Here is a 27,125-nt window from a genome sequence, read left to right as displayed (position 1 = left end):
TAAGGGTTCACTTACTTTTTCCGCTGCCATTTTGAATGTTGAATAAGTGTATTTGAATCCAATAGACATAAATCCAAAGACATAAAATATTATTTTTAATATTGTAATTATTTTTAGACACATTATGTTTGTCAGTACCCTTGACTTAGATGAAGATCAGATCACATTTTGACAAATTTATTCAGAAAACCATGAAATTTCAAAAGGTTCACATTATTTTTCTTGCCACTTTATATATCAGGGATTTTTTTGGAACTTTTGAATTTTTCCTAAAAACAGTTTTTTGTTATTGAGAAATAAATTTGCATCTTTTGTTATTTTGGCCCCATTTGTTAGTTTTTCCCATTTCAATTTTCAGTAAATAAGTGTCAATAAAAACAATATTTTTTTTAGAATTTGGCAGAAATGTTGTCGGTAGCTGACAGAATGAAACAAAAATTATAATTTACTCAAACGCATACCTATAAATATAGTAAATTTAGAAAAACTGAAAGGGACCATTGTATATATATATATAAAGAAATATTTAAATTGTGTTGGATAAATAGTAAACAGTATATTTTGTATATACTTAAAAACAAATAGGATTGCATTTTAAATGAAGTCACCATGATCATTTCTTATCTGCAGTAACTTGTAATTTCAACACAAATTTCTTTTTTTAAGGTTTTAAATAATGGAAAAAGATAAATTTGTGATTAATGACTGAAAATATTGTATTTGAAAATAGTTTTATTTTGATGTAACAATGAAATATAACATGGTAACAAACGTGCCTGTTCAACAGACATCCAAATAATACAAAAACATATTTATTTGCCAACATCACGTGATAGCATAAACTAAACTGAATAACACAAAGTGCAGATTACAATTAAATGCATGAATAAAAAAACCTATACAAAATGTAATTGTCTCCAACCCTGTTCCTGCAGGGCACCTGTCCTGCATATTTTAATTTCAACCCTTCTCCAACATTTTAGTTAGCCTGAACAACTTGATTAGCAGGTTCAGGTGTGTTTGTTTGAGGATGGAACTGAAATCTGCCCCCCAGGAACAGGGTTGGAGACCCTTGGTACAAATACATCCATTGAGACGCCAGCATCAGGGAACAATGAATGGAGTTGATCAGACAGCGCCATCTGGTGGCAGCTGTGAGAATTTGGCATTAATGTCAGGAAGTCGAATCTCATTTACAATCAGTTAAACTGAAAGATGCCATCTTGCAGCTTCATGCCAGATCTCAGGGAAGTTTGTCTCGCAAATCTGTTCCCTTTTCCACATCGGCTGAGTGATTGACACTTCCCGGATGTTATGCTACATTCAGACCACAGACAGTTTGTAAAGTTCCAACACTTTTTTGTGGTCTGATAACAAGTTTCATCTTCAGCTTTATCTTCCTCATCTGTGGCTGTAGATGCGTACCGGCACGCGATGCGGACGCCTGCAGTTCTGCTTTTAGAAACGTGATCTTCTGCTGGTCTCTCTTTCTTTCTCTCAGTGGTATGCTTTAAATCAGTTCAGTCCGACTGCTGTTTAAAGTGACCAACGACGTGTTCGTCGCTCTCGGGGGTTTTTACGCTGTCTGTGCGGACGATGCAGGTGGGACGATGGAGGTTGAGCATCACAACCAGCTGTTGTCTCTCGGATTTCAGATCCTCAATCTGACACTTCAGTTCTGAGTTTAACATCTCCAGCCGTTCAGATTCCTAGAAAACCAATCCGAAGTGTTAGTTTGCCTCATCAGACATTTATTTTGATTACATTCATATATATCTCGCAGAGAAATGGTCAAAAATTATCAATGGGACAAAATCCCCTTTAAAAAGGTCCTAATATGAACCATTTAGGTACAAATACACTGAGGGTCCCCTTACATGGAAGTCGCCATTTTGTGCCGCCATCTTTCTACAGAAACCCTTAATGGACAATTTTTGACATGTTTGTTCGAAGGTGGCTACCGTAGCTTCTCTATGTAATTAAAAAACGAGGGGTAAGCCGTGGACTGAGCCATTGGTTGCAATTCACCAGCATCTCACCACTAGATGCCGCTAAAATTTACACACTGCACCTTTAAGTCTATACATTTGTAAATCAGTTTGTGTGACGCCTGGGATCAAAACTAAGCTACAGTAGGCACTTATTTCTCTTTCCTCGATAAAAAAAAAACATTCACATATATCTCTGGTTTGATTTTTGCTAACTCACCTGCTGCAGAAAGTCTGTCCTTTCCTTTTTTCTGTTTCGACAGCGAGCGGCAGCGACTTTATTTTTTTCTCGCCGTCTTTTCTTGCGTTCATCATCATCATCGTCCGTCTGCAAATCAGAAGGTACATATAGTTATAAATCCAGTTTTTAAGTTGACAATCGGTTAAAGCTTGTACTTGGAGGTCTAAAATGTTGTTTAAAGGGATAGTTCATCAAAGGCCCCATAGACTTCCATAGTATACCCATATCCCACTATGGAAAGCAATGGGGCCACTGAAGAATTTGGTTACAAACATGTCAAAATATCTTCGTTTGTGTTCATCAAAACAGAAAAACAAAAAATTCAGGTTTGCAACAACATGGTAATGAGTAAATAATGACAAAAATTTCATTTTTGTGTGAACTATCCCTTTAAGATCTCGGTTTTAACACTACCGTAAACACTTAAAATAAAATGTAGATTGTTTTAGTGATATTATAATAGCAATTATTTTACAAAGGTGTGGCTGTATAAACTAAACTAAATAGTGTTACATAAAACTAATTCACAGGATGTTTTATTGTCATTATTTATTGTGTCCAGCAGGTGTCACTCTTGGACAGTTAAAAAGCTTTCAAGGAGATTCACAAACAACAGAATATTTTACACCGTTTGTATTACATTTGCACTTTTTACAGATTTATAACTATTATATATAAATCATATATAAATCAAATCCCTCAGATGTTTTTTTAAATAGTTTTTTATAAAAATATTCGCATTATAATATTTTAGGTTTATGTAGTTGTTTATGACTTGTTTATGACTTTCCTTTGTTTTACTAAGTAATGTTCAGTACTTGGGTCTACAGTGTTTAAAATTGTTTGAAATCAATCAAATCTCAATAACAATAGACCACATGTTACAATGAAATCCGAAAAAACAAAGAATAAAATTGAGAAGATGAGCAGATATATGTGTTTCATGTTATTCATTGAAGACAGACTTAATTTTCTTTAAAAAAAAAGTCACTGTGTTATTATTAAATGTTGTGTTTAAATCTCACCTCGCTCTTAATGATGCTCAGAGGTCTTTTGCCGTGTCTGTTCAGGATAAGAGGAGACAGAACAGCACCCAAACTGTAAAATTCTGCCAGTTTGAGTTGATCTGTTAAAGTGGTAGCAGGAATACCAGCCAGCGGGCCGACGCTGGGAAGAGAACCGGCCGTGACCATCGGATCAGGAATTTGCCCGGGCATCATTACTGATTCACAAAAGAAAGAGAGGAACATGTTATTGTTTCTGCTGGTTGTTCTGCATCATTTTCACAGATAAAAATGTGTGGGCTTTAAATGGAAACTATTAAGCTTATCATCATATAGCCTATAATAATAAAAGCTGCTCAAAGAATTAAAGACTGGTAAGCAATCATACTTCATACATCACAATGGAAAGCCACAGAGAACAATGAAGTTTCCATGAGAGGAAAATAAACAGTTATAGGAAAACGTCAAGATTCCCAAGTGCACAACAACACCAACGCATTTTAAAACCAAGACTCAAAACGGCACTTTAAGGGATGGTTTCCCAGACAGGACTCAAGTCTAGTCTAAGACTAAACTATACTTGTTTGAGCTGTCCTAATTGAAAGCAGCTTGCACTAACATATCTTAACATACAGTACAGTTTATCAAAAGGTATGTTTGTAAAAACGATTTAAAATAACTAAGGCCTAGATTAAGCTAAACCCTGTCCGGGAAAACGCCCCTAAAAGTCCTATTACAGGATTATGTAATAGTCAAACATGCTGCAAATTCTCCAAATGTTTCTGTTCTGTCGACTGAGACTTAAGAATGAAAGCAGTCTGCAGCAGAGCACATTTTATACTTTAAATAATCCCTGTTTCACTGTTATTATCATTATATCAATTTGTTTTAGATCATAAGGGTCACTCAGCTACATAGACGAGTGTCATAAAATAGGCTATATATTTTTTTTTTTTATTACAAAACTAAACAGATCAGCCATTGCACAAAATATTACTGCGATTGTTACAGTGCCATACATTTGCAAAAAAGATTTTAATTGTACAAAAGTTTTGGATCTTGAAGCATCTTTGTTTATCAATTTCAAAACTGCATGACTGGGTTAGAGCAAGTTGCATCATCTGACTTTCCCTTTTTAAATAAATACATGTCACATATTATTGTGTTTAAAAGATTAAATCAGCAGACAGATTTAAGTTTAATATATAAACATGTTGTCCCTGCGTAACTTAAAGAAAAGCAGAAAGTGTTGCAACACAAGTATTTCCACTATAAAAACACTTTCACAATTGTAAGTTTCAGTAGAAAGGTTGTTGCAGTGCCATACTGCAGTAAATATTATTCTCATAATTAAAATATAAATACATTCAAGAGAATAATATCAGCCTGTTACTGTCAAAGCAGATCTATCTATACATAGCCTCCATATGAAATAAATCGAAGTGAATGGGTTACTGGTTCGAGTCTTTTGTTCTGATGGACCTCCACACCCTTATGTAACTGTACAGCAAACAGCTGCAGGCCGGATGAAACTTCAAATGTTACAGTGTTACAGCTACAGATGTTTTCAAACATGAAAGATTATTCGACATTTAAAGCTCGCCTGACGCCCTCCTGTTTCTCTATATCTCCTGATGTATCTGCTAACCCTGTCAAAGCTCTGCATTTGTCCATAAATGATCGGCAAAATTAAACACTTACTCGTTTTCTGCTCACGGTTGGCGTGCGCTCGTCCGTTCTGCGCGTTCGTGTGTCGGTTTGCGTTGCATCAGCGCCCTTTAAGTATCGCAGGGCGCTGTGGAATGCGGAACTCTTGGTCTTCTGACGTCAGCAGACATTATAAAAATAAGAGAGAATGAAGTTTAGACTCCGCCCCTAGCAACCGAAAACACAAACACGGGACTCCCTCTTGTCTGAGCACGGGATATCCCATCAAAACAAAAACAAATGAAAGCGTTTAAGTTTCAGTGCGCTGCCACAGTATCAGATTCCACAGTTCTTAAAAAAATGTGTAAAACAATGACATAAATAAATGACGAAATATGGAAGTGAAAAAAAACCTAATAAACAGTTTTTGGTTGTTACTGTTAATGTGCGTGGATCGCCCGCGTGTAATGTCACGAGACATATATTTAGGTTTAGGACGTGTGAACGTGAAAGGAAATGATGTAGGCTATGGTTTTTAAATAAATCTTCTTAAATTGTTCTTTGTCTCCCAGGTTCCCTAAAATTATCAACAGAAGCTTCCCGTTACACAATATTTTTGGGGGATAAAGGTTTAACAGACTAAAAATAGATTCATTATTTTAAGAAACATTCTTTTTATAAACCTTTAGTCTTCAGGGAAACAAAAAAGTCTTCTATGGCATCACTGCACTAAGTTTATGAATAAATAAATAAACATTTAATTATATTTAAGTTTAAAAATAAATAAATAAATATTTAACTATATTATTATATAGTATGTTTATTATTATGTAATAATTTTTTTAATTGTGTTTTACCATTAACAAGTATTTAACAAGTATTTTTTTGTTATGAAGCTTAAATCAAAACAAATCAACTGCTGTTTGATTGATATTAATATTAATTGGAATGCACAATCAAAAAATGAGACTTTTGAAAAATAAAAGGTAAAAGGTTATCTCGTTTTGGAACCAATCTCTCTCTCTCTCTCTCTCTCTCTCTCTCTCTCCCTCTCTCTCTCTCTCTATCTCTCTCTCTCAAGTGGGTATACACACACACGCACACACACACACATGTTGGTGTATGTGGTTTACGGGGACATCTCCATAGACGCAATGCATTTTATACTGTCCAAACTGTTATATTCTATTCCCCTAACCTACCCCAATCCCTAACCCCAATGTCACAAAAACCTGTTGCCAGTCTTTAATCTATGTAAAACTACCATTTAGTATGTTTTTTTAGCTTTTCCATTTATGGGGACACTCTCGGTGTCCCCGTAAACCCCCTTTATAGCATAATAACCATGTCATTATAGACTATTCATGTCCTCGTAAACCACTTAGACACACACACACACACACACACACACACAACTTTTTATTTAGATATATATTAAAATATTATATAACTATATAATTACAATATTGCAGCTGTTTGCCAGTAACTTACTGTAGATAAAAATTTCTGTATATGAACATTAAACATTAACCAGTCTTTAGTTTTACAGAATAACACTAAAATTACTACCTCATGCAAAGCATTCTGGGAACCAAAATCTGAAAGACAAAAAAGGAAAAAGGTTGATGAGGATTTCAGAATGCTTTGTATGAGGCTGTTATTTTATTATTCTGTAAGACAAAGTCTTGGTAATGTTTAATGTTTATTTAACTTTAAACACACTGTTGCCAGTAAATAACATATATTTAAATTTGTACAATGTGTCTGTTACTGTTGTAATAAAACAGTGTAAATCTGGAAAGGAAAATCATTTAAAGGGCGTTAAACAAGTGCAGTTTTGCTGTATTTTGGTTAACAAACAAGCCGTATGTTGTCATTAAGACTTTTAAAAAATGAAAATAGATACAGCTTTCATTTGTTTGCTTGCTTGTCATTTATTTAGTTAAGAGTAATTAATGTTATAATATAACTGCATAACATAACATTTAAGCTTTGGGGATTCTGAATGATCCAGTGCAGCATTGACGAAGTCAAATATTTTTGTAAACTGTTGTGCCTCGCAACATATCTCCTATAGCTATGTGTCTTGTTTGTTCTGCCCTTTCTCACATAATAAAATCATTTATGTGAGGATTTAAAAAGCGACATTGCATATATTTATCTTTTTTTTGTAAGTAAAATAAAGTAAGTAAAGTGTAATATCAGGCGATATAAAGTAGAGGTGAGGGCTCGTTTTATAACAATATAATCTCTTACAGTTCACACTTCATCTTTCATTCCAGAATATATAAAGGGGGTTAACACGTTTCTGAATATTTTAGTATGGACTGCACTGAGACACTTTTAGACAAACCGCAGACAAAATCACCTTAAAAACAGACACACTTCCTCGTCTAGATCGACTGTGCGACAGCCTCACCGTACAGTCATCAGGATGCATAAAGTCTAGGATTTTTAGTCTGGGAAGTGTACTGTGACTGAATAAACTATAGAACATTGCAAAATACAGAATCAAATGACTTAACTATTTTATAAAACAGCAGCAAACTACATACATTTACATTTATTCAGTTAGGCAGACTCTTTTACACAGATGACAAAAAGTGCAATCTACAAAGCTTACAAGCAGGAGTTTAAGTTAGGAAAAATGAATATAAAGATACATAAGGTATACAATAAAAGATAACAATGTTGAATTAAAAATAGCACTTACTAATAGCAATCAGTACTTTAGCCAAGTAATAAAGTTTATTGCTCTGTTGCCATGCAATTTATTATATTATAGTTGCATTGACATAGAATGTGAGATCACAGGTTAGCGGTTATCAGTGTTTTATTGGCTTTGAACGTCACTCAGTTAAAACGTAAGGGTTAAAACTATCTGCTTTGTAATAAATCACTTCAACATGTATGCATTTGGCATACACTTCTATCCAACGTGACTAACAATGCATTCAATCTATACACTTTAATTTTTCAATAAGTGTATTTCCTGAGGTTCAAACCAATGACCTTTGCATTCCAAACACAATTAATGAACTACAGGGATTTTAATTAATTTAATTAAATTAATTTAGTTAATAAGATGAATATTCTTGAATATGTGGATGTGTGTTCATATTCAGTACCTGATGAGCAATGCTGACTAAGACACTTCTGCATTTGCTGATCACTATACAGAAAGATGAGGAGTTATTTTTTGATCAACTCAAGCAGCAGCCAGACATTGCTCCAAAACAGACCATTTTTAAACTTGGAAATATGGCATAATCGGAAAGAGATCGGGGCATGACAAAAAAAAAAACATTTGGAAAGGCACATAAGGTTAAATGCATTTTTAATCTGAACGATTTATCTATGACTCATGATCAAAACATTTCAATCATTATTTATCAATAAAATTAAAAATATCATGTCTTATCAATAAAACTCACAAATTGCACTTATGTTTAGACAAACAAGATTTAACAATGTACTAAGGGAACATACAGTACAGTTACTCTCAATGCTTTGAACGTTTAGCACCAGATGAGACATTTATCAAATGCAGACAGATCCAGATAGCTACACGCATGATTGTAAAACCTATTTAAAATATAAATAAAAATGAGTTTAAATCTGTGATTCTGTGATTTACACAGTAATTACATTGAGATTAGATTTTCATCACTTATTGCTTAAGTATTTCCTGTTATATTTAAAACCGCTTCCTGAATTTGTCATATTTAATAAAGAGGAAGTCCTGCAGTATTTTATTGCAGACAGTTTAAACTTATCTGAATTTAGTAACCACAGCACATGTTGAGTATAAAATCTGGGCAATTACATGTTGTACGTTCATGTAGCTCAATTGATAGAGCATTTGTTTAGCAGTGGTCATGGGTTTGATTCCAAGGGAACACACATATTAATAAAATGTATATGTTGCTTTGAATAAAAGTGTCTGTTAAATGCACAAAAATAAAAATAAACAAAAAGACATCTAATTATAAGATTTGGAGCATCAAAGTTTGATTTTGGTCATTGATTTCACATTACTTTCAACCTTTGACATGATCTTACTCATTCAATATTACAGATATCAATGTCACAGAATTACCTTTATGTAGGATGATTTTATGTAGAAAACAGTAAAAAAAAGGGCAGATTGATAATGTGCATGCCTCCTCTAGTGCATACTGAAAAAAACTTTTAACTTAAAATGTTAGTTAATAGACTAAAATAAAAATAAAGCATAACATGGCAATTAAATATTCATATTTTTATAAAATGCAAATGCATTCTCTCAAGTGGTCACTTAGTATGTAAACTACGTTGTGAATACCTATAGTTTTTTTTTTTAAATCTACACATCTTGATTAACAGGTATAATAAAGAGCAGTGTTCGTACATTAATTGTACAATAAACAGACGTATATGCATGCAAGAAAGTTTAGCAACACAATATGCAATGCGAAGCAGTCGATACAGTAACCCCCACGCGATACCAACTGTATGAAACGTTTTATATATACATTAGTTCACCACATTGACACATTCATTGTTCATTCGGTAGTTTCATAACGTTAAAGTCGATAAAAGTTCCCGTAACCTACCGAGAGCTTCCCTCCGCCGCTCTCACTCGTGAGTTTCCGGAAAACATTCTCTGGTGAAACAAGACACTGCTGTTTCCATAGCGACCGAACAATAGCTCGTTTTATTTCCAAATTTGGTCACGGAAAAGTGAAACGCGCGCGCGTGCAAATACGCACTTACGTCATGCACTTCACGTTACGTGCCGGGCGGAGAGAGAAACGTTCCGACCATGACAGCAAGCAAATCGGTATCGTTGTGGGTAAATCGCTATACATATACCTACCTCAATGCACGTTTACATATTTGAATGAGATAATATGAGGTTGTGTGAAAAAATAGAGTTACGTAAGACCGTCGTGCGTTTTATTGCTTCACGCAAGATGTTAGATAAAGCCGGATTAAAACGAGTCTGCAAGATTTTCCCGTTGACAGTTTGCATATGGAATAGTTCCCACATGCTTTTTATAACTCGTGTCATAAATAACTAAGAAGAGGCAACACTTCACACATTTACTTATTTTAATATTCTCTGTTAGAGACATGCCAGACCAAAGCAGGATAAAGCAGTATGCATAATGTCTTCATAGTATTTTGCCACCATGTTCAGAATCACATTTTTTGACAGTACCACAAAATACAAGCTAGTATTCAAACAGACACACGTACATACTGTGTAACACTGCACAGTACAGCACAATATCACCTGATATAGTTACACGTACCTACAGGTACAAAAGTGCATGAACTTATAAGCATGTCTTTCAACAATATGAACAACAATACTTTCAACATCTGGAAGCAACAAATCTGTAATGTTAGATGTAAGAATCACGTTACATCATATGTCTTTAAAACATTTTGACACAGCATTCACCATATTTTGTGAAGAACACGACCCATTTTTGACAACACTGTGTTTTAGGGTTTTTTGGTTCATCAATAGCTCAAGTAAGGTGTTTCACATGGATAACACTACTCCTTTTCATTGACAATGCAGCGTGAGCTTTATTAATTCATCAAGACTTCTTTGGCTGCATCAGTTTTGCTCAAGCCCTCCTGTTTCTCTAAATCTGCACTGTTGAAGCTGAAAACAGGCACAACGTTGCTGCTGCTACAGGTGGGGCTACATGTTGGAGAGGTGATGGGTTCTAACCCACCACCCATGGACATGTACAAGGTTTCCCATTCGCTCAAACCCAGAGAGCTCGTGAGATCGATATCCGGCACTAACAGATCCATGTCATCGCTGCTGTCAATCACATCGCTTATGTCCTCCATGGACACATCCCTCATATCGATGTAGGGTTCCACCTCAACGGCGCCCAGTTCTGCACTGGAACACAGCAGGACATCAGAGTCCCCAAAAATCGCAGTGCAGGTGGGGTCGGGTTGTTGAGGGGAGGTGGGCACCTGGTTAGGTTCTTGGGTGGAGTTGGGAGATTGAGGGGGTGTCTGGTCGTCCTGCTCTTGGATCTTCTCCTCAGTTTCTTCTTGGGCCTCCTCTGTGATTTTACAGTGGGGTTTGTGAGAAGAAAGAATGAGTTCCAGTCTTTGTTTCTCTTTCAGCAGACTGGCGATCTCAGCTTGCAAAGCTGCTTTGTCTTCCTCAAGACTATCAGTTTCCTGAAACACACATATCATGCACAAATCTTAAAAGTTTGGATTTTTGAGAAGATCATCATTATGCATTAAAATGCACACTTACTGCTTGGAGGCTGTCGGTTAATTCTCGTCTACGATTTCGACACTTGGCAGCCGCAAGTTTGTTCCTTTCTCTCCTGATCCTCTTTCTCTCCTCTTCCTCTGGAGAAAGCTAAACCGCACACATGCACATGCATACGTTATAGACTGTCAAATATGAAATCTTTCAAAAAACACATGATTTGATGCTTTTTTTAAATCACATGCACAAAAGAGGTATAACCTCACATTTACCTGGTCTTTCGCCCCTTTTCTCCTCCCAGTAAAAATCTTTCGAGTAGCTTTGTTATCTTTGGAACGAGATGAGCTCTGAGGTCTCTCATCTCTCGCAACGCTGCAGGGTGACACTGAAGAGATGTCGGTCGACAGGACCATCCACTTCAGGTCTGGAGCTGATGCTACAGCAGTGACCGTGGGAACAAAGGGACCATCATCTACCTTTGCATTTGAACACTCGTCCTTAAGAAGACCAGCCTTCTGAAACAATGCATAAAAAATCATTTTACACGCTTCACCTAACATAAAGATAACATCTTTCCAAAATTGCATTTTAATGCAACTTCCATCAATGTGATTATATTCAAAAATCATTACATAAAGCCAAGAACACAAATTCACCTCCATTCAATGATAATGAATTAGATTTTACCTGCGTATCGTTCATGTGAGATGCTGATGCGTGCAGCTCTTCTTTTGCAGACACCTGAGAAACACTCCGACATGCGAACACGTTTTTAGGCATCACTTCTGCCAGACCACGCCAGGAGATGACGAGAGCAAGATTAACGTGTGACTAATGTCACCAAATGCAGGTTTGCAGTTGTATTTTTTTGGTCAAATCTAGATTTTGGTTACTACGCTAGGAGGCATCAGCCATCAGCGCTGCTTCTTTTTATAGTGAGGCAGATTTTTATGAATGAAAACTGTGAGACGAGACCGTACCACTGATCTGGAGGGGAGACGGTAAACACGAGCCAAGTAGCCTATGCTGCATTTCACAAATACCCCTGACACTAAACGAGGCGCATTCATTCAACATTTTTTCTATTGTATGCAATCTAATAAGGTACCAAGCTATGTGAAACCGCAGTGGGTTGGCAGCAGGTGTTCATGTTCAAGCATTCACGTGAATGAATAAGATACGTCATTTTACGTGCTTTGTTTGCGGCCTGTGTCTTATGATAGATTCTGCAGAGATGTACAGCTAAATATCCTCGATGGTTACATATATAAAACATATTTAGAATAGCATTTCTGCATTTTACATCATCAGCGAAAGTATGTGGTAGAAAGCACAGACTGGGGGATTAATGAGGAGAAAATGCAAAACACGCAGTGATGACAATGACACGATTGTTGTAAGAGTTCAACCGCGCCCTTGCTATTAAAAGTATGATTTTCTCGCATCTCTTGTCAATTACAATGATGGATCTCCCACTCAAAGCGCTCCAGCAACAACCCTGTCGCTAATGTGAACAGCCAATCAGAGAGCAGCGTGTCCTGACCATATTTGGCGCTTCCGGTGTGAAGCCCTTGGCTGCAGCGTTACTGCGGCACAGCCTATTTTTATCATATCACCCTTAATTCGATGACATTGTTATGACGACATCTTCACCAAATTTATCCCGAATTAACGAAAGTGCACTTTTTCTTAAAAGTGTCTATTTTATACCCGCTTAGTATGGATTTCTTAATAAGCTGCTGTGCTGTGTATTCCACATTAAGCTCGTGTACGAACATCAAAGGTTTTTCATTTTCTAATTGACACTTGGACTGGAAGAAAACATTGTTGTTCGTGTCCATGACCTGTGTGAAAATCTCTATTCATAGATCGGATGAGGTAATCCCGCTTTCACATAAGGGCGATGGGCCTCCCTTCTGTCAGAGGTCCAAGTGTGTCCCGGCAGATCCGCCCCATGGCTTCTGATCTGTGTGTGTCCTCCTCATGGACGGAAAATTGCCTCATGCTGTAATTAATGATAAGCTGCATTAAAGCAGTCTGTAAACTGTCAAGAATATCATAGACACGTTTTCTTCTCTAACTCACCCTTTTAAAAATAGTGGCACTGTCAATCAAATCTAAATAGATCTTTGTTCAAGTTAAATAAAGGTTAGGATTTTGTTCTGGCTACCCCAGAGTTTATTTATTTACTGTTGGTAACAGGCGTCTACTGTTTATAGGTGAAACGTCAGCGCAAGTTTGCAGAGGTTCAGGTTGCAGTGACGTCAGTGGGAGAGGCGTCGCTCAGACAACGCGGAAGATCACACAAAACACGAACAGAACAGAGAAGTGGAGCAGTAAACGTGACGTAACATGGGAACGCTGATAGAGCTGTTTTAATCTGTTAATTAATAACAAAAATCGTCCGTTTTAGTAATGTTTACCTATAGGTCATGGTAGAATAAATGTAAGAGTAGAAAATGCGCGCATAGTCCGTAAAAAACACATTGTCACCTGATACAGGCCCTAAAAATAATTTCAATGACAGAAATAAAATAAAAACTTAAAAAGTTTGCAATATGAACAGGTTATGAAAGACAAAACAACAGGGCGCTCACATGTGTACGTGTAAAATATACTTTAGTCTTATTATTGTGCCCTATTTATTTATCTATCTATAAATCTATCTATTTATTTTCTTTTTTTTATGTCTTATTTTGGTCATGTGATTATTTGATGACTGAATAATGACGCAACCCTAAGATGTATCAGACGAGCTCAGCATTTTAGTAACCAGGGAATCCTCTGAACTGCAAAGCCAGTTTAGGCTGGAAACCTACGTCTTTGCATTTTACCTTTCCGCCTTTAGACACGCCTTTATAACGCCAATGTACAAACACTGCCTTGGGCCATGAATGTTGGCAGTGTTCCGGTATGAAATGTTTTACTATTAGGCAAGCAAACATTGTTTGAAGGTGAACTCAAGTTTCGAAACACAGTTTTGCATCACAAAAAGTCAACTATCTGACCAATCTGTTATTTGACCAATTAATGTCATAATTTTATTATAAACGGCAACATTTTATTATATTATTTTAAGCTATAGAGAGACGTATCCAAAGCAGACTTTGTTTTGTTTTTGACAACACTGTAACTTGAAATATTCTCGAAGTATCTTTGCATAATGCTGTACACTGCACAGAGTATTTCCCATCAGCGCTCCTCCTCTTCAGGATGCATTCCATATAAGGTAAATGACGTCGTGGGATACCCTGCTATGGAACTTCGTGTATTCACTCTCGTTTTTACTAAAATCTTAAACCTGTCAACTATTTTTCTAATCTTTTCCAGGTGTATTAAAATTATTAGCATAATATGTCTTTTTATCCAGACAATTGTGTTCCCGTAAATGTGTTGTTTTAATGTTTACACGCAATCGCTGGAACATATTTACCACGCCCTCCTCCTGACGTCATTGCCAGAACCCAATAAAAACTCCACCAGCGCAGAAGCCTAGCACAGTCAAACTTTGGATACAGAGAGAAGGAAGAGCAACAAACGACTAAGGGATTTTTCGGCTATTAAAACCTACCCGAAACGCGTTTATTCGGATATTTTAGTACTGGATAGGTTTTGCTTCTCGACTTTTGACAGGATGATGTTTACCAACCTTAACGCTGACTGTGACGCGTCTTCTCGGTGCAGCACGGCGTCACCGAGCGGCGATAGTCTCCCGTATTACCCGGTCAACCAGACTCCGGTATGTATAAGACTTCAAAATATTTAATTCATTCACTAATGTAGAGTTACTCATAGATATATTGTTTTAAATGTACTTAAAATACAGTGGCGAAACAATACAAGTGTCAAATTTTAAATTAGGGTACTTACGGAATATACTTGCATAACGTTACATCTATACTCGTGTGTTCAGTACATTAAACATGAATTCTTGTCTGCTTTTTAGGAATTCACAGATCTGAGTGTGTCAAGTGCCTCTTTCGTACCAACCGTCACGGCGATCTCTTCATGCCCGGACCTGCAGTGGATGGTTCAGCCCATGATTTCATCTGTGGCGCCCTCCAACGGCGGACCACAACATTATAACCTGAGTTCAAGCTCTTATCCCAAAATGAGGGTCACTGGAACAAAAACTTTCATTTCAAACAAGAGACCCAGATCTGAACAGGTAAATAATGCATTGATTGTATAGTTAATGAGATTGCTTAACCAGTATTTCTGCATTTTTGATATGATCGTGCAGAAGGTAAAATGTTATTTTTATTGCTTTTGTAGATCTCACCAGAAGAGGAAGAAAAGAAAAAAATCCGTCGTGAAAGAAACAAGATGGCAGCAGCAAAATGCCGCAACAGACGAAGAGAACTCACTGATACTCTTCAAGCTGTAAGTATTTCTCTCATCTTTTGTCATGTCTGTGAAGAATTTGATAAGTATTTGCAGTATGTTGCTGTATATCAAACTGACAAACCTTTTTCTCTAACAGGAAACTGACCAACTTGAGGATGAGAAATCCGCCCTTCAAAATGACATTGCCAACCTGCTCAAACAAAAAGAGAGATTGGAGTTCATCCTCGCCGCACACAGACCCATCTGCAAGATCCCCTCCGAGACAACCATCAGCTTTCCAGAGCAGTCCGTTTCTCCCGTCGCCTCCGAATCGGTCCCTGAGATTCACACCGTTACTACCTCAGGAGTGTCCACGCCAAATGTACCAATCACAACTTCTTCCAGTACCTCGCTGTTTTCCAGCACACCCTCCACTGACAGCTTCAACTCCACGGTGAGGATCTCCGACCTGGACCCCACCCTTGAAGAGTCTCTGGAGATCTTGGCCAAAGCAGACCTCGAGACGGCTCGCTCGGTCCCTGATGTGGACCTGTCCAGTTCTCTGTACGCCCAAGACTGGGAGCCGCTCTACACACCCGCTAATAACGACTTGGAGCCCCTTTGCACACCAGTGGTCACCTGCACGCCGGCCTGCACTACCTATACGTCTTCCTTTATGTTCACCTATCCAGAAAATGACGTCTTCCCTACCTGTGGCGTGGTTCATCGACGGGGCAGCAGCAGCAATGATCAGTCATCTGATTCTTTGAATTCCCCAACACTCCTCACGCTTTAAGACTATTCGCATACTGACAACTTGATTTAAAATGGCAATGCAGGGCTATGGAACTGACTCTATCAAGCAATCGTTATTGCTTCCTATACATGCCTGCCAAATGTAGCAAGATAAGCATGGATTAGCTAGTTTTACAGTAATAATCTAGTTAATGTTAAGTTAAACTAATATATAGTTTTGAGTTTCTGGTGCTAGACTGAATTGTTGTATTAGTGTTCTGAGCAATAGAGAACTAACTTGTTTTGCCTCTATGGTTGATTTTTGAATGTGTGAATTGTGTGAACTTTATTTACTTAAAATATGTGCTGCCTCACCATTGCATTAAATGGAATCTAATGTCCAAGTATCAAGTTTTCTGTGAAAACGTAGTCTTTATAATTTCTGGAATTTTTATTTTTGTACCGAAATGTGTAAACGTGCAACTCGTTTGCAAAACTAAACACAATAAATAAATATTAAATGTACAGTAATTGTTTGTTGCATTGTTTGCTTTGACCATGAGCTTGCTTTATAATCCCAGATAAATAATTTTTCACATAAAATACAATCCAGTGGTTTCACAGACAAGGATAATCCTACACTAAAACATGTGTTTGAGCTGTCTCAACTGAAAATAACTTAAATCTTAAAATATGCCAGTGTCATTGATTTTTTTCTAAAGATACACACAAGTAACATAAAAATGTCTTAATTTAACTAAGGCCTAGTCCTGGCCTTAGCTAAGCCTTGTCTGTGAAATTGTGCCAAAATCTTCTTGGGTGAGCCCCAAAAATGTCAATTGCTTGTCAAAACATATGCCGCATAAAAAACATCCTTAAACTACATCAGTTTTCCCTTTTGAAGTTAGTCTGAAAGTGTATTTTTAGGATTTTCTTATTTCCATAGTGATAACATTTACTAAAATGAACATGAATAGGGCTCAAATACGTGTCAAGACATTGCAGCCCAATGAAGTTATAGAGGAAATGAGATTGTTTATGTGCGTAAGAGATGGTGAAGCAATACGCCATTACGCTTGGGTCACTTCCTTCCCTATTCATTTTTATCATTGTTACGCCCATAAGACGAAAGCGTGGCAAAAGTAACATTGCACAACAGTCAGTATCACCGTAGACTGTTATGTAGAACTTCACCATCTGCTTTTCTTCACCTACTCTCACTCAGAGAGACAGAGCTGTAGTTTTAGATGTGCCATTTTTACTTAAATTGCTTATCTAAATTTACCACTAAGAAGTTTTATTTAACCTTCTAAGATTCAGAATACAAACATAAAAAGGCAGGGAAGTATTGAGCAAATGAAAATAATTAAACTGAAATGAAGTGCTGAAGACCTGAAAGTAAAACTGATAGATGTGAAATTCAAAATTACCGCTCCAAAAGGACACAAAGCCACTCAGCAACAGTGGCCATGACGTGCAATGCAATAATTCTCTTTCTATTAATACAGCTGGCAGACCCCTGAGAGAGACAGAGACAGAAATAGCAGGTGCGCTGCCTTCACCATCAGCATCAACAGCAGTAAAATTAGAACACGGTGACGCCGACCTGCGTCGATGCTGCAGCCCAGGGGAGGAAACAGGCAGGCAACGCATGCTGGAGAAGAGAGAAAAAGCAGGAGAATAGGAAAAAAAGAGAGAGAGAACCCAGGCTAAAGATAGACCATAATGCATTGCTCCCTCGCCAACACACAGATAGACACGGTTGGATTGTCGCCATTTCCTACGTCAGCTGGAAGATAAAATTCAAACAGAGCCATGAGCAGATTCGATTTTTTTTATAGAGAAAAACCCTTCTTATTCATTATCTTAAACCTTTTTCTTTGACACTTCCCAACCATGTATGAGTTATATATTATAAAGCATAGATTTTCTATACACAGCCCACTATTTTCTGAGAACTGTTGAAAGGATGTTGGGTGTAAGTTAATGTTGTATGTTACAGCAGAAAACTATTTACCCAGAGATAATACAGTCAAAACAGTAAACATGAGCACCACCCTGTTTATAATCACATCAAATTTAAAATTAAACGCAATTCACAAGGGTTTTGTTTATTTTGGGATAATTTAATAAATCCATAAATGGAGGCTTGGTCTCGTCTTATCATCAAACATCATTAAAATAATCTGAGCACTTATCCAAATGTGACCCTGGACCATAAAACCATCAACACATAGGTCGAAATTATCAATTTTTCTTTTACCATATATAATTATTTTTCAGTCTCTTTATTAGAATACAACCAGAAAATACAGGAAATGTGTATGTAGTATTAAAAACAGTATAAAGTTATAATTTATAAGTTGAAGTGTCAAGTATTTAGGGTAAACTCCCTTTCCACTTGAGCAATTTCAGGCATCTGCAGGATCTCTTAAACCTAAATTAAATTAAATCCAAATGTTTTAATTCTAATCGAATGACTTCAGGACTTCAGTCTCCTCAAAAAAGCTCAAGATGTGTTTCATGCAAAGATAGGTCACACTAAATACTGACTGATGCCTGAAGAAGACATTTAGTTCTGAAAATTGTTTTGGTTTTAATTTTGTGTACATATTTCCTGTATTTTCTGTTTGTATCTTAATAAAAAGACTGAAAAATAAATAAATATACGTATATAGACTATTACTAATGATATATATTACTAATTAGTAATGATATATATCTCATTAGTAATAGTCTAATGACTTTATTTGGACAACTAAAGGTGATTTGCTCAATATTTCGATTTTTTTCTGCACCCTCAGATTCCAGATTATCAAACTGTTGTATCTTGGTCATATATTGTCTATATATCATAACAAACCACACATCAATGGAAAAGCTTATTTATTCAGCTTCATATTATGTATATTATAAAAAAAAAGGTTTTGTGGTCCAGGGTCACTAAATATTTCAGTGCAAATGGGTAGTATATCGATACTTTATTTAATGTTGCTTATTAGCTTTTATTTAAATTTTTGTCTTTATTATTTTTATTATGTACTAGTTCCCCCCTTTCAGAGGCGGACACTACTTAAGTATTTTTACTTTCTATATAAAAGTACATTTTTAAGTATTCGTATTTTATCAGTGTTTTTATTTGGAAAAATATACTCCAAAGCATATTATCATAACTTTTACTCTACTACATTTCATAATTTCAAGTTTTTGATTTATATTTAATATTTACATAAGTACATTAAACATCTAGTATTTTTTGTACTTTTACTCAAGAAAAGTAAAAGTACACAATTTTATGTAATTAGGTATTAAATCAATTTTAATATGCAATATAAAAGGAATACACAGTGTATATTTCTATGCTTTAGAATGTAATGAACATTTTTTTGTAAAGTAAAGTAAATTTTTCCCAAGACAAACACTCTGATAAAGCAAAGATGCTTGGAAAATTTACTTCAAATACTCCGTAGTGTCCGTCTCTGCCCTCTTTAAGGTAAAATATTACGTAACCAATGATTTGTTGTTTAAAGAAGAATGCTTTAAAATAATAAATAATTTTGTGAAGGCCAATTTTGTCATTTTGCTGTTAACAAACTCATGCTAACGCAGAGATAGCGTCAACCCAGCCCAGTTATTTCATTGATATCTGTGGTGTAATTGAGATTTTTATGCGCACTGATTAAATCACAACATGTCATAACAAAAATAAAATGTGAAACCATTCAGAGACCGCTATTTAACCCATGTCCGCATGGTGGCCCTCGAGACGCCACGATCCGTGCGCATGCGTAGAGTGGAACACTGTGCGCATGCGTAGTGCTCACAGCTTTCGGGGCCTGCAGTAGTGGGGCCATCAGCTCGTCATGGCGCGGTTCGGTGTGTTCTTGCTCCCGCTGTTACTATCGTTCGCCGTTCAGTCCGTCGTGTCGATCTCGTTTTACCTGCCAGTGCGCAGCAGAAAGTGTTTGCGGGAGGAAATTCACAAAGACGTGCTCGTTACCGGCGAATACGATATCAGCGAGCAGCCCAACGCGAAAACCAACCTGAAGGTGACGTCACTCCACCTTTACGGGATTAACGATATTAACATTCAAACATATAATTGTTACCGCTTAGATTAACTATGTAAACGGGATCAGACCGAGTGTTAATCGGTTAAGCAGCGATGATGATTTAAACGAATCTGTGTGTCAAAAACTCAAAGCCTTATGCTAGCGCTACATGGCGCTTCCTGGTTGGACGGTTACTTTATGACACAAAAATTGTGTTCATACTTTTATAATAACAAACAACGTATTATATCCGTTTAATTGGTTTGTGTGTTACGGTTATTTAGCATCATGAAGTGTTAAAAGCGTAAATTTGAATGTTTGTGTCCTTTTCCGGATGTCATTAACTGTGGCTGTAACACGTCACACTAACACAGACATTAGATTGAAACGTCACATTTAATGATGAGCTGTAAATGTTTGTGTTTAACATCTGTTTGAAGATTTATATTAAATGTATAACTCAATGTTGTTAGATCACGGATTCATCCGGACACATCCTCTACTCAAAAGAAGATGCAACTAAAGGCAAATTCGCCTTTACCACAGAGGATTATGACATGTTTGAGGTGTGCTTTGAGAGCAAATCTCCCATAGGTGAGTATACAGAATAACCCCTCCTCATAAATCAAATCTTTGAGAAGGCACTTTAAAATATGCTTTCTAATAGGACTGGTGTAGTGTTACTAAGTTAACATATGTTGGCATATGTCATCTGAAAGTTTTACAGCTAATGTAGATAAATAAATAAGTGCCTAATAATGTCATAGGATACTGTATGCTGTATTGTTAAAATTTAATTTACTTGATTTATATTTGTTTCTTAGGAACTGGAAGGGTTCCAGACCAACAGGTCAACTTAGACATGAAACATGGCGTTGAGGCCAAAAATTATGAAGAGATTTGTCTAAATTACTAACTTTGGACTAAATGTCACTAAAATGGCTAAAGTCAAATCTGCAAAATTTTGTTAATCATTTTAAGTGATGGTGTCACTTTGTTCAGATTGCCAAGGTAGAAAAACTGAAGCCCCTGGAGGTGGAGCTCCGTCGGCTGGAGGATCTGTCCGAGTCCATTGTCAATGATTTTGCGTACATGAAGAAGAGAGAGGAGGAGATGAGAGACACGAACGGTATGAGCCAACGACAAAACGTCGAAAAGTATTGTATTGTAACACATATGGTGAAGGCAGTGCACATTTCAACAAAGTCATTATTTTGTCTTTCTAAATATATTAAGTGTCTTATATAGCTAAAAAACCATGATTCCCTGTTAGTCAGTGTAATGTTTGTTACCGTCAAACTACCTTACCAAGGTAGAGTAACAGAGTTTGACAGTAACGGAATTGACACTGACTAATTTGAATAACAGTTATATAAGACACTTCCTACAGAAAATAATATATTGTTATGGCCTGTAACATCTTGTAATCTATAACAGCGAGTACAAAATGTTTAAAATTAATGCAAATATAACTATTTAATAAAATAATGACTTTGGACACCAAATATGCAGCAATTAAATAATCACCCACATGTTTTAAATCAGTGATCAGTCTTAAAGTTTAACCTTAACCAGCTATTTGTTAGTCGACCATGATTGATCGTTTCTGTTTTGTGAGCTCAGATTTATCATTTGTCTTTTCTCGTGTCTTCTAGAGTCCACCAACACACGTGTGCTGTACTTCAGCATCTTCTCCATGTGCTGTCTCATTGGTCTGGCTACGTGGCAGGTGTTCTACCTGCGCCGTTTCTTTAAGGCCAAGAAGCTCATTGAGTAAAATCTGCCTGAACAATCAGGGACCCAGAACTTCTTCCTTACATCAGAACCTCCGGCCCCTGACATTTGCTTTGCCTCGGCAATTCGTTCATGTTGCCACTGGCGACCTGAAGTTTATCGGAAGTGGACGTGCATCAGGGAATTCTCTGGGAATGATTGATGCTTGGCGGCCAAATTGTCTTTGATACAAACTCGCTCAGTATAGTTTGGGAAAACATCTAAAGTTTTTTTTTGTTTTGTTATTTTTGCGATGTTTTGTATTTATATTAAATGACAGCACAAGCCCCTGTAACAGTTAAGAGATCTGAAACTGTTCTGTGAGAGAAACTAAGAACTACTTTTGTTTTTCATTGAATGTGTGTGAGATAATTACAATTAATTCATTGCTTACATTTAATCTGTTTTGGAGAAAGTCAGCTATTATTTGGAAAGAATGATTGTGTCAGCCTTTGCTTGCAAAGTTCTTATGAACAGATTGTAGACTGATGTATTTAACTGTCTTATTCTTTATAAAAACGTCATGTTTGGACTTGCAAAGCCATTTTAATATTCAAATTGAAGTCCCACACCCTAAGATTGAAGAAAGTAAACATCAGCGCTTCAAGCTGTCGTCTATCATTCTAACTTTAAGAAATGGATTTACTTAATTTTTTAACTGTTTTATTTTGTAAGACAGCATCTCTTTTTAGTTTGTGTATGTGTACAATCTCGTTTATGGGAAAGTTTAATTTTGTTTTCTTGATTTTTAGTTGTTGGTTTCGCCACAGATTGAAATAAACCTTCAGTCCAAAAGAACTTGTAGTAGGCTTATGGTTAAAGTTGATTTAAAATACCATTGCTGGTCTGTAGGTTCTGGGAATATTTAAGTTTTGCTTTGTTACAGGATCTACCTGTAGTTTGACATAACTCAACAATACTTTCAGTTAGTATTTCCTCTTCTTTTGAAATGTATTGATGGATTAGTGGTTACACGCGTCTCGGGTGGAAGGTTAGAACCTGATTTATTTCCAGATGTTTCATTTTTTGTTCCAGTGTTAAATCATTTTTAACAGCAATGTTTTTCTTATGATTATTTTTTGGTGGAAGTGGATTTCAGAAATATGATTGGCTTGTCATTCAATAAAAATTGTTAGTAAAGTAGTTTGAGAGTGTTTGTAAATGATCACATTAGTGAGTTATGTTTATCACAGCAAAATCCGGTCATCATTTTAGTTGATTTTGAATTAATAAATTATTTAATAGAGAAACGTGGTAAACTACAAAAATGAAAAAAAAAATCTAATTAGTCTCCACTTTATTGTTTTAATGAATTAATTTTACTATCTTACAAAATTACAATAAACTACAGAAAATAACATTAATACACATCTATACAGTTATTTTGCGTACACTACGGTTTAGGATCACTCATAATTGAATATTTTTCCACGTTTAGGACTAATAGTATGTTTATCTATTTCTCTGGCCAAAATTATTTTTTAAATATATGCTAAATATATTTTTGTATATTGAAAATATATGTTGATGTGAAGCTTAAATATATTTCGAAATTTATTTCAAGGGCAAGCAAATACATTTCTAATTTTACAACCCACATGGCAAGAAATGTATTCTTGCCCAACATATTTTAAATATATGCTAAATACAGTCTAATTTTATAAAGTAGAAAATATATTTCATTTAACCTTTTCAAACCTGTTATGTTTACCGGTTTGTAACATAAACATAAAAGTTTTTCTTCCAATGCGATGTGAAAATATTTCCTTGCTTTAAAATATATTTATTTTAAAAATTTATTTCAAAATATACCAAAAGTGTTTTTAAAACATTTTCTAAAATATAGTTCAGCAAAATATATTTAAAAACTTTTTTGATGTATGGGAAGGGAAGTAGCCAGGTATATGGAAATCCTGTTTTATACAATCAACAAAGACCCCTTAAAATAATTAACTAAATGTTGACTCTTTTTTAAAGTTCAAATAAATGTAAATGTTATTTAAATATTGGAAAGTGTCGATAAAGAGTAGCAGAAATCTGTAAGGGGTCTGTTAGAACGGAACACAGATAATTCTAGCCAGAGCGCCCCCGTGCGGTACAGATATGTACTTTTTCATAATCAAACAAAACGTTATATATATATTTTTTTAAATAATTTATAATACAGAATTATACACCTCAACCTTAGCAGCATTTCTTTTAAAAAGCTCTTGAGAATAAAAAAAACATTTAAGTCATCAAAAAAGAAAATAAAAAAAAGTACTAAAGCACAAAAAATATATGAGTCCCTAAAACACTTCCCAACAAATGTAAATAGATGAACAATGTCTGAATTATTCCCTTATCTTTTTCATCTTTTCTTTTTGTTTGTTTTAATTTTATTATAATTATTTGTGTTGTATTCATATACATGTGTAATTCCTATTTGTATTAAGAGCTGCTCCCTCAGGCTATATCTTTTCTGTATACTAATTTTGAAGAAACGAATCTCATGCAGCCATGTTTGTTTGTAAATTTTGATATTTTCAATTTAAAAAATAAAGAAAGAAAGAAAGAAAGAAAAAAAAGAAAAGAAAAAAGAACGGAACACAGACGGCTGGCGGCGCTGTTGTGACACAGCTCTGTTAAAACAACAGCACAGAAGAAGCCCAAGAGTCATAACCCGGATGAATTTGTGTCTCTGGTGCCTGAGTTTACAGGTTGTCAACTGAACATCTGTCTGAATAAACGAAAATGCCAGGAGCAGATAAAGAGACTGACCTGTCCGAACGCATTGAAGCCTTTCTGGCGGAGCTGAAGCGCTGCGGCAGCGGGACTGGATCTCTCCGGGGCTCCGCGGAAACTGCCCGAGAGACGAGCGCTTTACTCCGTAGAATCACCGCGCAGGCCCGCTGGAGCAGTGCCGGTGAGTTAGAACCACAGTGTGTCACATTAAAATCATCATGGTTACTAAACAGACAAGAAGCTAGATATAAGGACCCACCTGCAGTGTCACGTTTACGTAATGTAAAGAGGAAAACGTTTAAGTTGATGTTTCTTTTCCAGGTGAGCTGATGGAGATCATACGAAAGGAGGGCAGACGCATGACAGCAGCGCAGCCGTCAGAAACCACCGTGGGGAACATGATCCGCAGGGTGCTGAAAATTATTCGTGAAGAATATGCAAGGTGAATTATTCTGGATATAGTAAACATTGCTTTCATAGGCTTAACCAGGCCTTTCACGTGGGTTGCATCAAGATAAGATGCCTTGTGCCGAGAGATGCATTGAAACTCAATTGACAAGGGACCTTTAACTTGTTTATAGTGTCATTATGATTATCATTGATGAAATGAAAAACAATAACATAATGCAGTGTTTGACATGATCATCTGATCTGTCCCTTTAATGTGAATATAAAGTAACTCTGCTTTAGATTTGAGATTTCACGTAGCACATCTCTGATCACGTTTCAGGTCGAGAGGCAGCAGCGAGGAGATGGATCAGCAGGAATCGTTGCACAAGCTTCTGACGTCCGGAGGATCCAGCGAGGACAACTTCAGACAGCACTTCGCTCATCTAAAAGCCAATGTCATTGAAGCCATCAATGAACTGCTGACAGAACTGGGTGAGACGTACAAAATTTTGTTTTCCAAAGGGTATATTTTTGTTGTGATCATATTGTGATTAAGAGGATGTGTTTATTTTTTAGAGGGCACCACGGACAACATCTCCATGCAGGCCCTTGAACACATTCACTCCAATGAGGTCATCATGACCATCGGACGCTCCAGAACAGTGGAGGCTTTCCTTAAAGACGCAGCGCGAAAGCGCAAATTCCACGTTATGGTCGCAGAATGTGCACCCTTCTGTCAGGCAAGTACTTTTTACAGTTAATAATTATTAGTAGAAAGAGGTTGAAAATACATAATTGTAAAGTTTTACAAGGTTAAAGGCGGGGTGCACGATTTCAGAAAGCCAATGTTGGCATTTGAAATCACCTAAACAAACACGCCCCTACCCCAATAAAATCTGGACTTCATTTGATAGACCCACCCCACATATACGCAACGATGTCGGTTAGTAGAAACGGCCCTTACTGCTGATTGGCTACAAGTGTGTTTCGGTACTCGGCCTGACTCCCTTTCCCAAAGCGTTTTTTAAGAAATCGTGCACCCTGCCTTTAAGGTACTTAACTGTTCTTTAAGTATCTGGCTGAGTACAATAAACTTATTCTGAAGTGCTTTTGTCTCTTATGACCCTTCAGGGACATGAAATGGCCTTGAGTCTTTCCAAAGAGGACATTGAGACGACCGTCATACCAGACGCTGCCATCTTTGCTGTGATGTCACGAGTAAATAAGGTAAAATTAAAGTTTGGATGATTATTTAATCATTAAATTATTGATGTAAATATAAAGTTTTGCTTCATGTTGTTGTGATCGTCAGGTTATTATTGGCACACAGACAGTTCTGGCTAATGGAGGTCTGCGAGCGGTTAACGGCACACACACATTGGCTCTTGCTGCCAAACACCATTCAACTCCTCTAATCGTGTGCGCGCCCATGTTTAAGCTCTCGCCACAGGTATCTTATGCCCTGTCGCACTTTAATGATTTAGTAACACTAACGTCAGTGTAAATAACCCATTTAGTAAAGTTTTAGTGCTGATGGAAGAGCAGATACTTGTTTTTGAGCATCTCACTTCTGTTTCAGTTTCCTAATGAGGACGACACCTTCCATAAATTTGTTTCACCACATGAAGTTCTTCCTTTCACTGAAGGTAACATCACACCCCTTCACATTTGTTTAATATCGAAGCACACTATCATCTATGCAAAACTATATGTGGTACCACCATTATATAAATATTGACTCAACATGACTCTTATGTTTACAGGTGAGATTTTGTCTAAGGTCAACGCTCACTGTCCAGTATTTGACTACGTCCCTCCAGAACTGATCACGCTTTTCATCTCCAACATCGGTGGACACGCTCCATCATATATTTACCGTCTGATTAGTGAACTTTATCATCTTGAAGATCACGAACTTTAGAATGGAAATAAAGAATCTCTCACTCGCATCTTAATATGGCCTCTTTTTTTAAATTGAAGACCGTACATGTTAGGATAAAGATAAAA

At 36.4% G+C, this 27,125-nt stretch overlaps 5 protein-coding genes across 6 annotated transcripts; 3 read left to right on the top strand and 2 right to left on the bottom strand.

The window, feature by feature from the left end:
• Positions 1 to 714: 714 nt before the first annotated feature.
• Positions 715 to 5,054, bottom strand: jdp2b (Jun dimerization protein 2b). Its single transcript, XM_055186943.2, has 4 exons — positions 4,935 to 5,054; positions 3,255 to 3,451; positions 2,209 to 2,316; positions 715 to 1,709 (listed from the first exon to the last, which is right to left on the bottom strand). The coding sequence occupies exons 2-4, from the start codon at positions 3,447 to 3,449 to the stop codon at positions 1,521 to 1,523; spliced, it is 492 nt and encodes a 163-aa protein (XP_055042918.1). The 5' UTR covers positions 3,450 to 3,451; positions 4,935 to 5,054; the 3' UTR covers positions 715 to 1,520.
• A 4,585-nt stretch (positions 5,055 to 9,639) lies between these two features.
• Positions 9,640 to 14,154, bottom strand: LOC129429929 (protein c-Fos). Of its 2 annotated transcripts, XM_055186929.2 has the most exons (5): positions 13,204 to 14,154; positions 11,806 to 13,123; positions 11,391 to 11,633; positions 11,161 to 11,268; positions 9,644 to 11,078 (listed from the first exon to the last, which is right to left on the bottom strand). In XM_055186929.2, the coding sequence occupies exons 2-5, from the start codon at positions 11,896 to 11,898 to the stop codon at positions 10,464 to 10,466; spliced, it is 1,059 nt and encodes a 352-aa protein (XP_055042904.2). In that variant the 5' UTR covers positions 11,899 to 13,123; positions 13,204 to 14,154; the 3' UTR covers positions 9,644 to 10,463. The 2 variants fall into 2 exon arrangements, with proteins under 2 accessions (XP_055042905.2, XP_055042904.2); XM_055186930.2 differs by having other exon boundaries at positions 9,640 to 11,078; positions 11,391 to 11,630; positions 11,806 to 14,154.
• A 450-nt stretch (positions 14,155 to 14,604) lies between these two features.
• On the top strand, positions 14,605 to 16,710 carry fosab (v-fos FBJ murine osteosarcoma viral oncogene homolog Ab). Its single transcript, XM_055186926.2, has 4 exons — positions 14,605 to 14,857; positions 15,065 to 15,286; positions 15,394 to 15,501; positions 15,602 to 16,710. The coding sequence occupies exons 1-4, from the start codon at positions 14,753 to 14,755 to the stop codon at positions 16,238 to 16,240; spliced, it is 1,074 nt and encodes a 357-aa protein (XP_055042901.1). The 5' UTR covers positions 14,605 to 14,752; the 3' UTR covers positions 16,241 to 16,710.
• A 3,276-nt stretch (positions 16,711 to 19,986) lies between these two features.
• tmed10 (transmembrane p24 trafficking protein 10) lies at positions 19,987 to 23,147 on the top strand. Its single transcript, XM_073856389.1, has 5 exons — positions 19,987 to 20,228; positions 20,705 to 20,825; positions 21,056 to 21,132; positions 21,237 to 21,360; positions 21,887 to 23,147. Exons 1-5 carry the CDS (start codon positions 20,043 to 20,045, stop codon positions 22,006 to 22,008), a joined length of 630 nt encoding a protein of 209 aa, XP_073712490.1. The 5' UTR covers positions 19,987 to 20,042; the 3' UTR covers positions 22,009 to 23,147.
• Positions 23,148 to 24,634: 1,487 nt separating this feature from the next.
• Positions 24,635 to 27,073, top strand: eif2b2 (eukaryotic translation initiation factor 2B, subunit 2 beta). The gene is made up of 8 exons (XM_055186928.2): positions 24,635 to 24,909; positions 25,050 to 25,170; positions 25,459 to 25,610; positions 25,695 to 25,851; positions 26,243 to 26,345; positions 26,431 to 26,568; positions 26,698 to 26,764; positions 26,882 to 27,073. The coding sequence occupies exons 1-8, from the start codon at positions 24,738 to 24,740 to the stop codon at positions 27,037 to 27,039; spliced, it is 1,068 nt and encodes a 355-aa protein (XP_055042903.1). The 5' UTR covers positions 24,635 to 24,737; the 3' UTR covers positions 27,040 to 27,073.
• The last annotated feature ends 52 nt before the right edge of the window (positions 27,074 to 27,125 follow it).

The sequence above is a fragment of the Misgurnus anguillicaudatus genome, chromosome 18, assembly GCF_027580225.2.
Source record: "Misgurnus anguillicaudatus chromosome 18, ASM2758022v2, whole genome shotgun sequence".
NCBI classification, from domain to species: domain Eukaryota; kingdom Metazoa; phylum Chordata; class Actinopteri; order Cypriniformes; family Cobitidae; genus Misgurnus; species Misgurnus anguillicaudatus.
The sequence above is the reverse complement of the archived record's forward strand: the minus strand, read 5'-3'. Positions and strand labels throughout refer to the sequence as shown.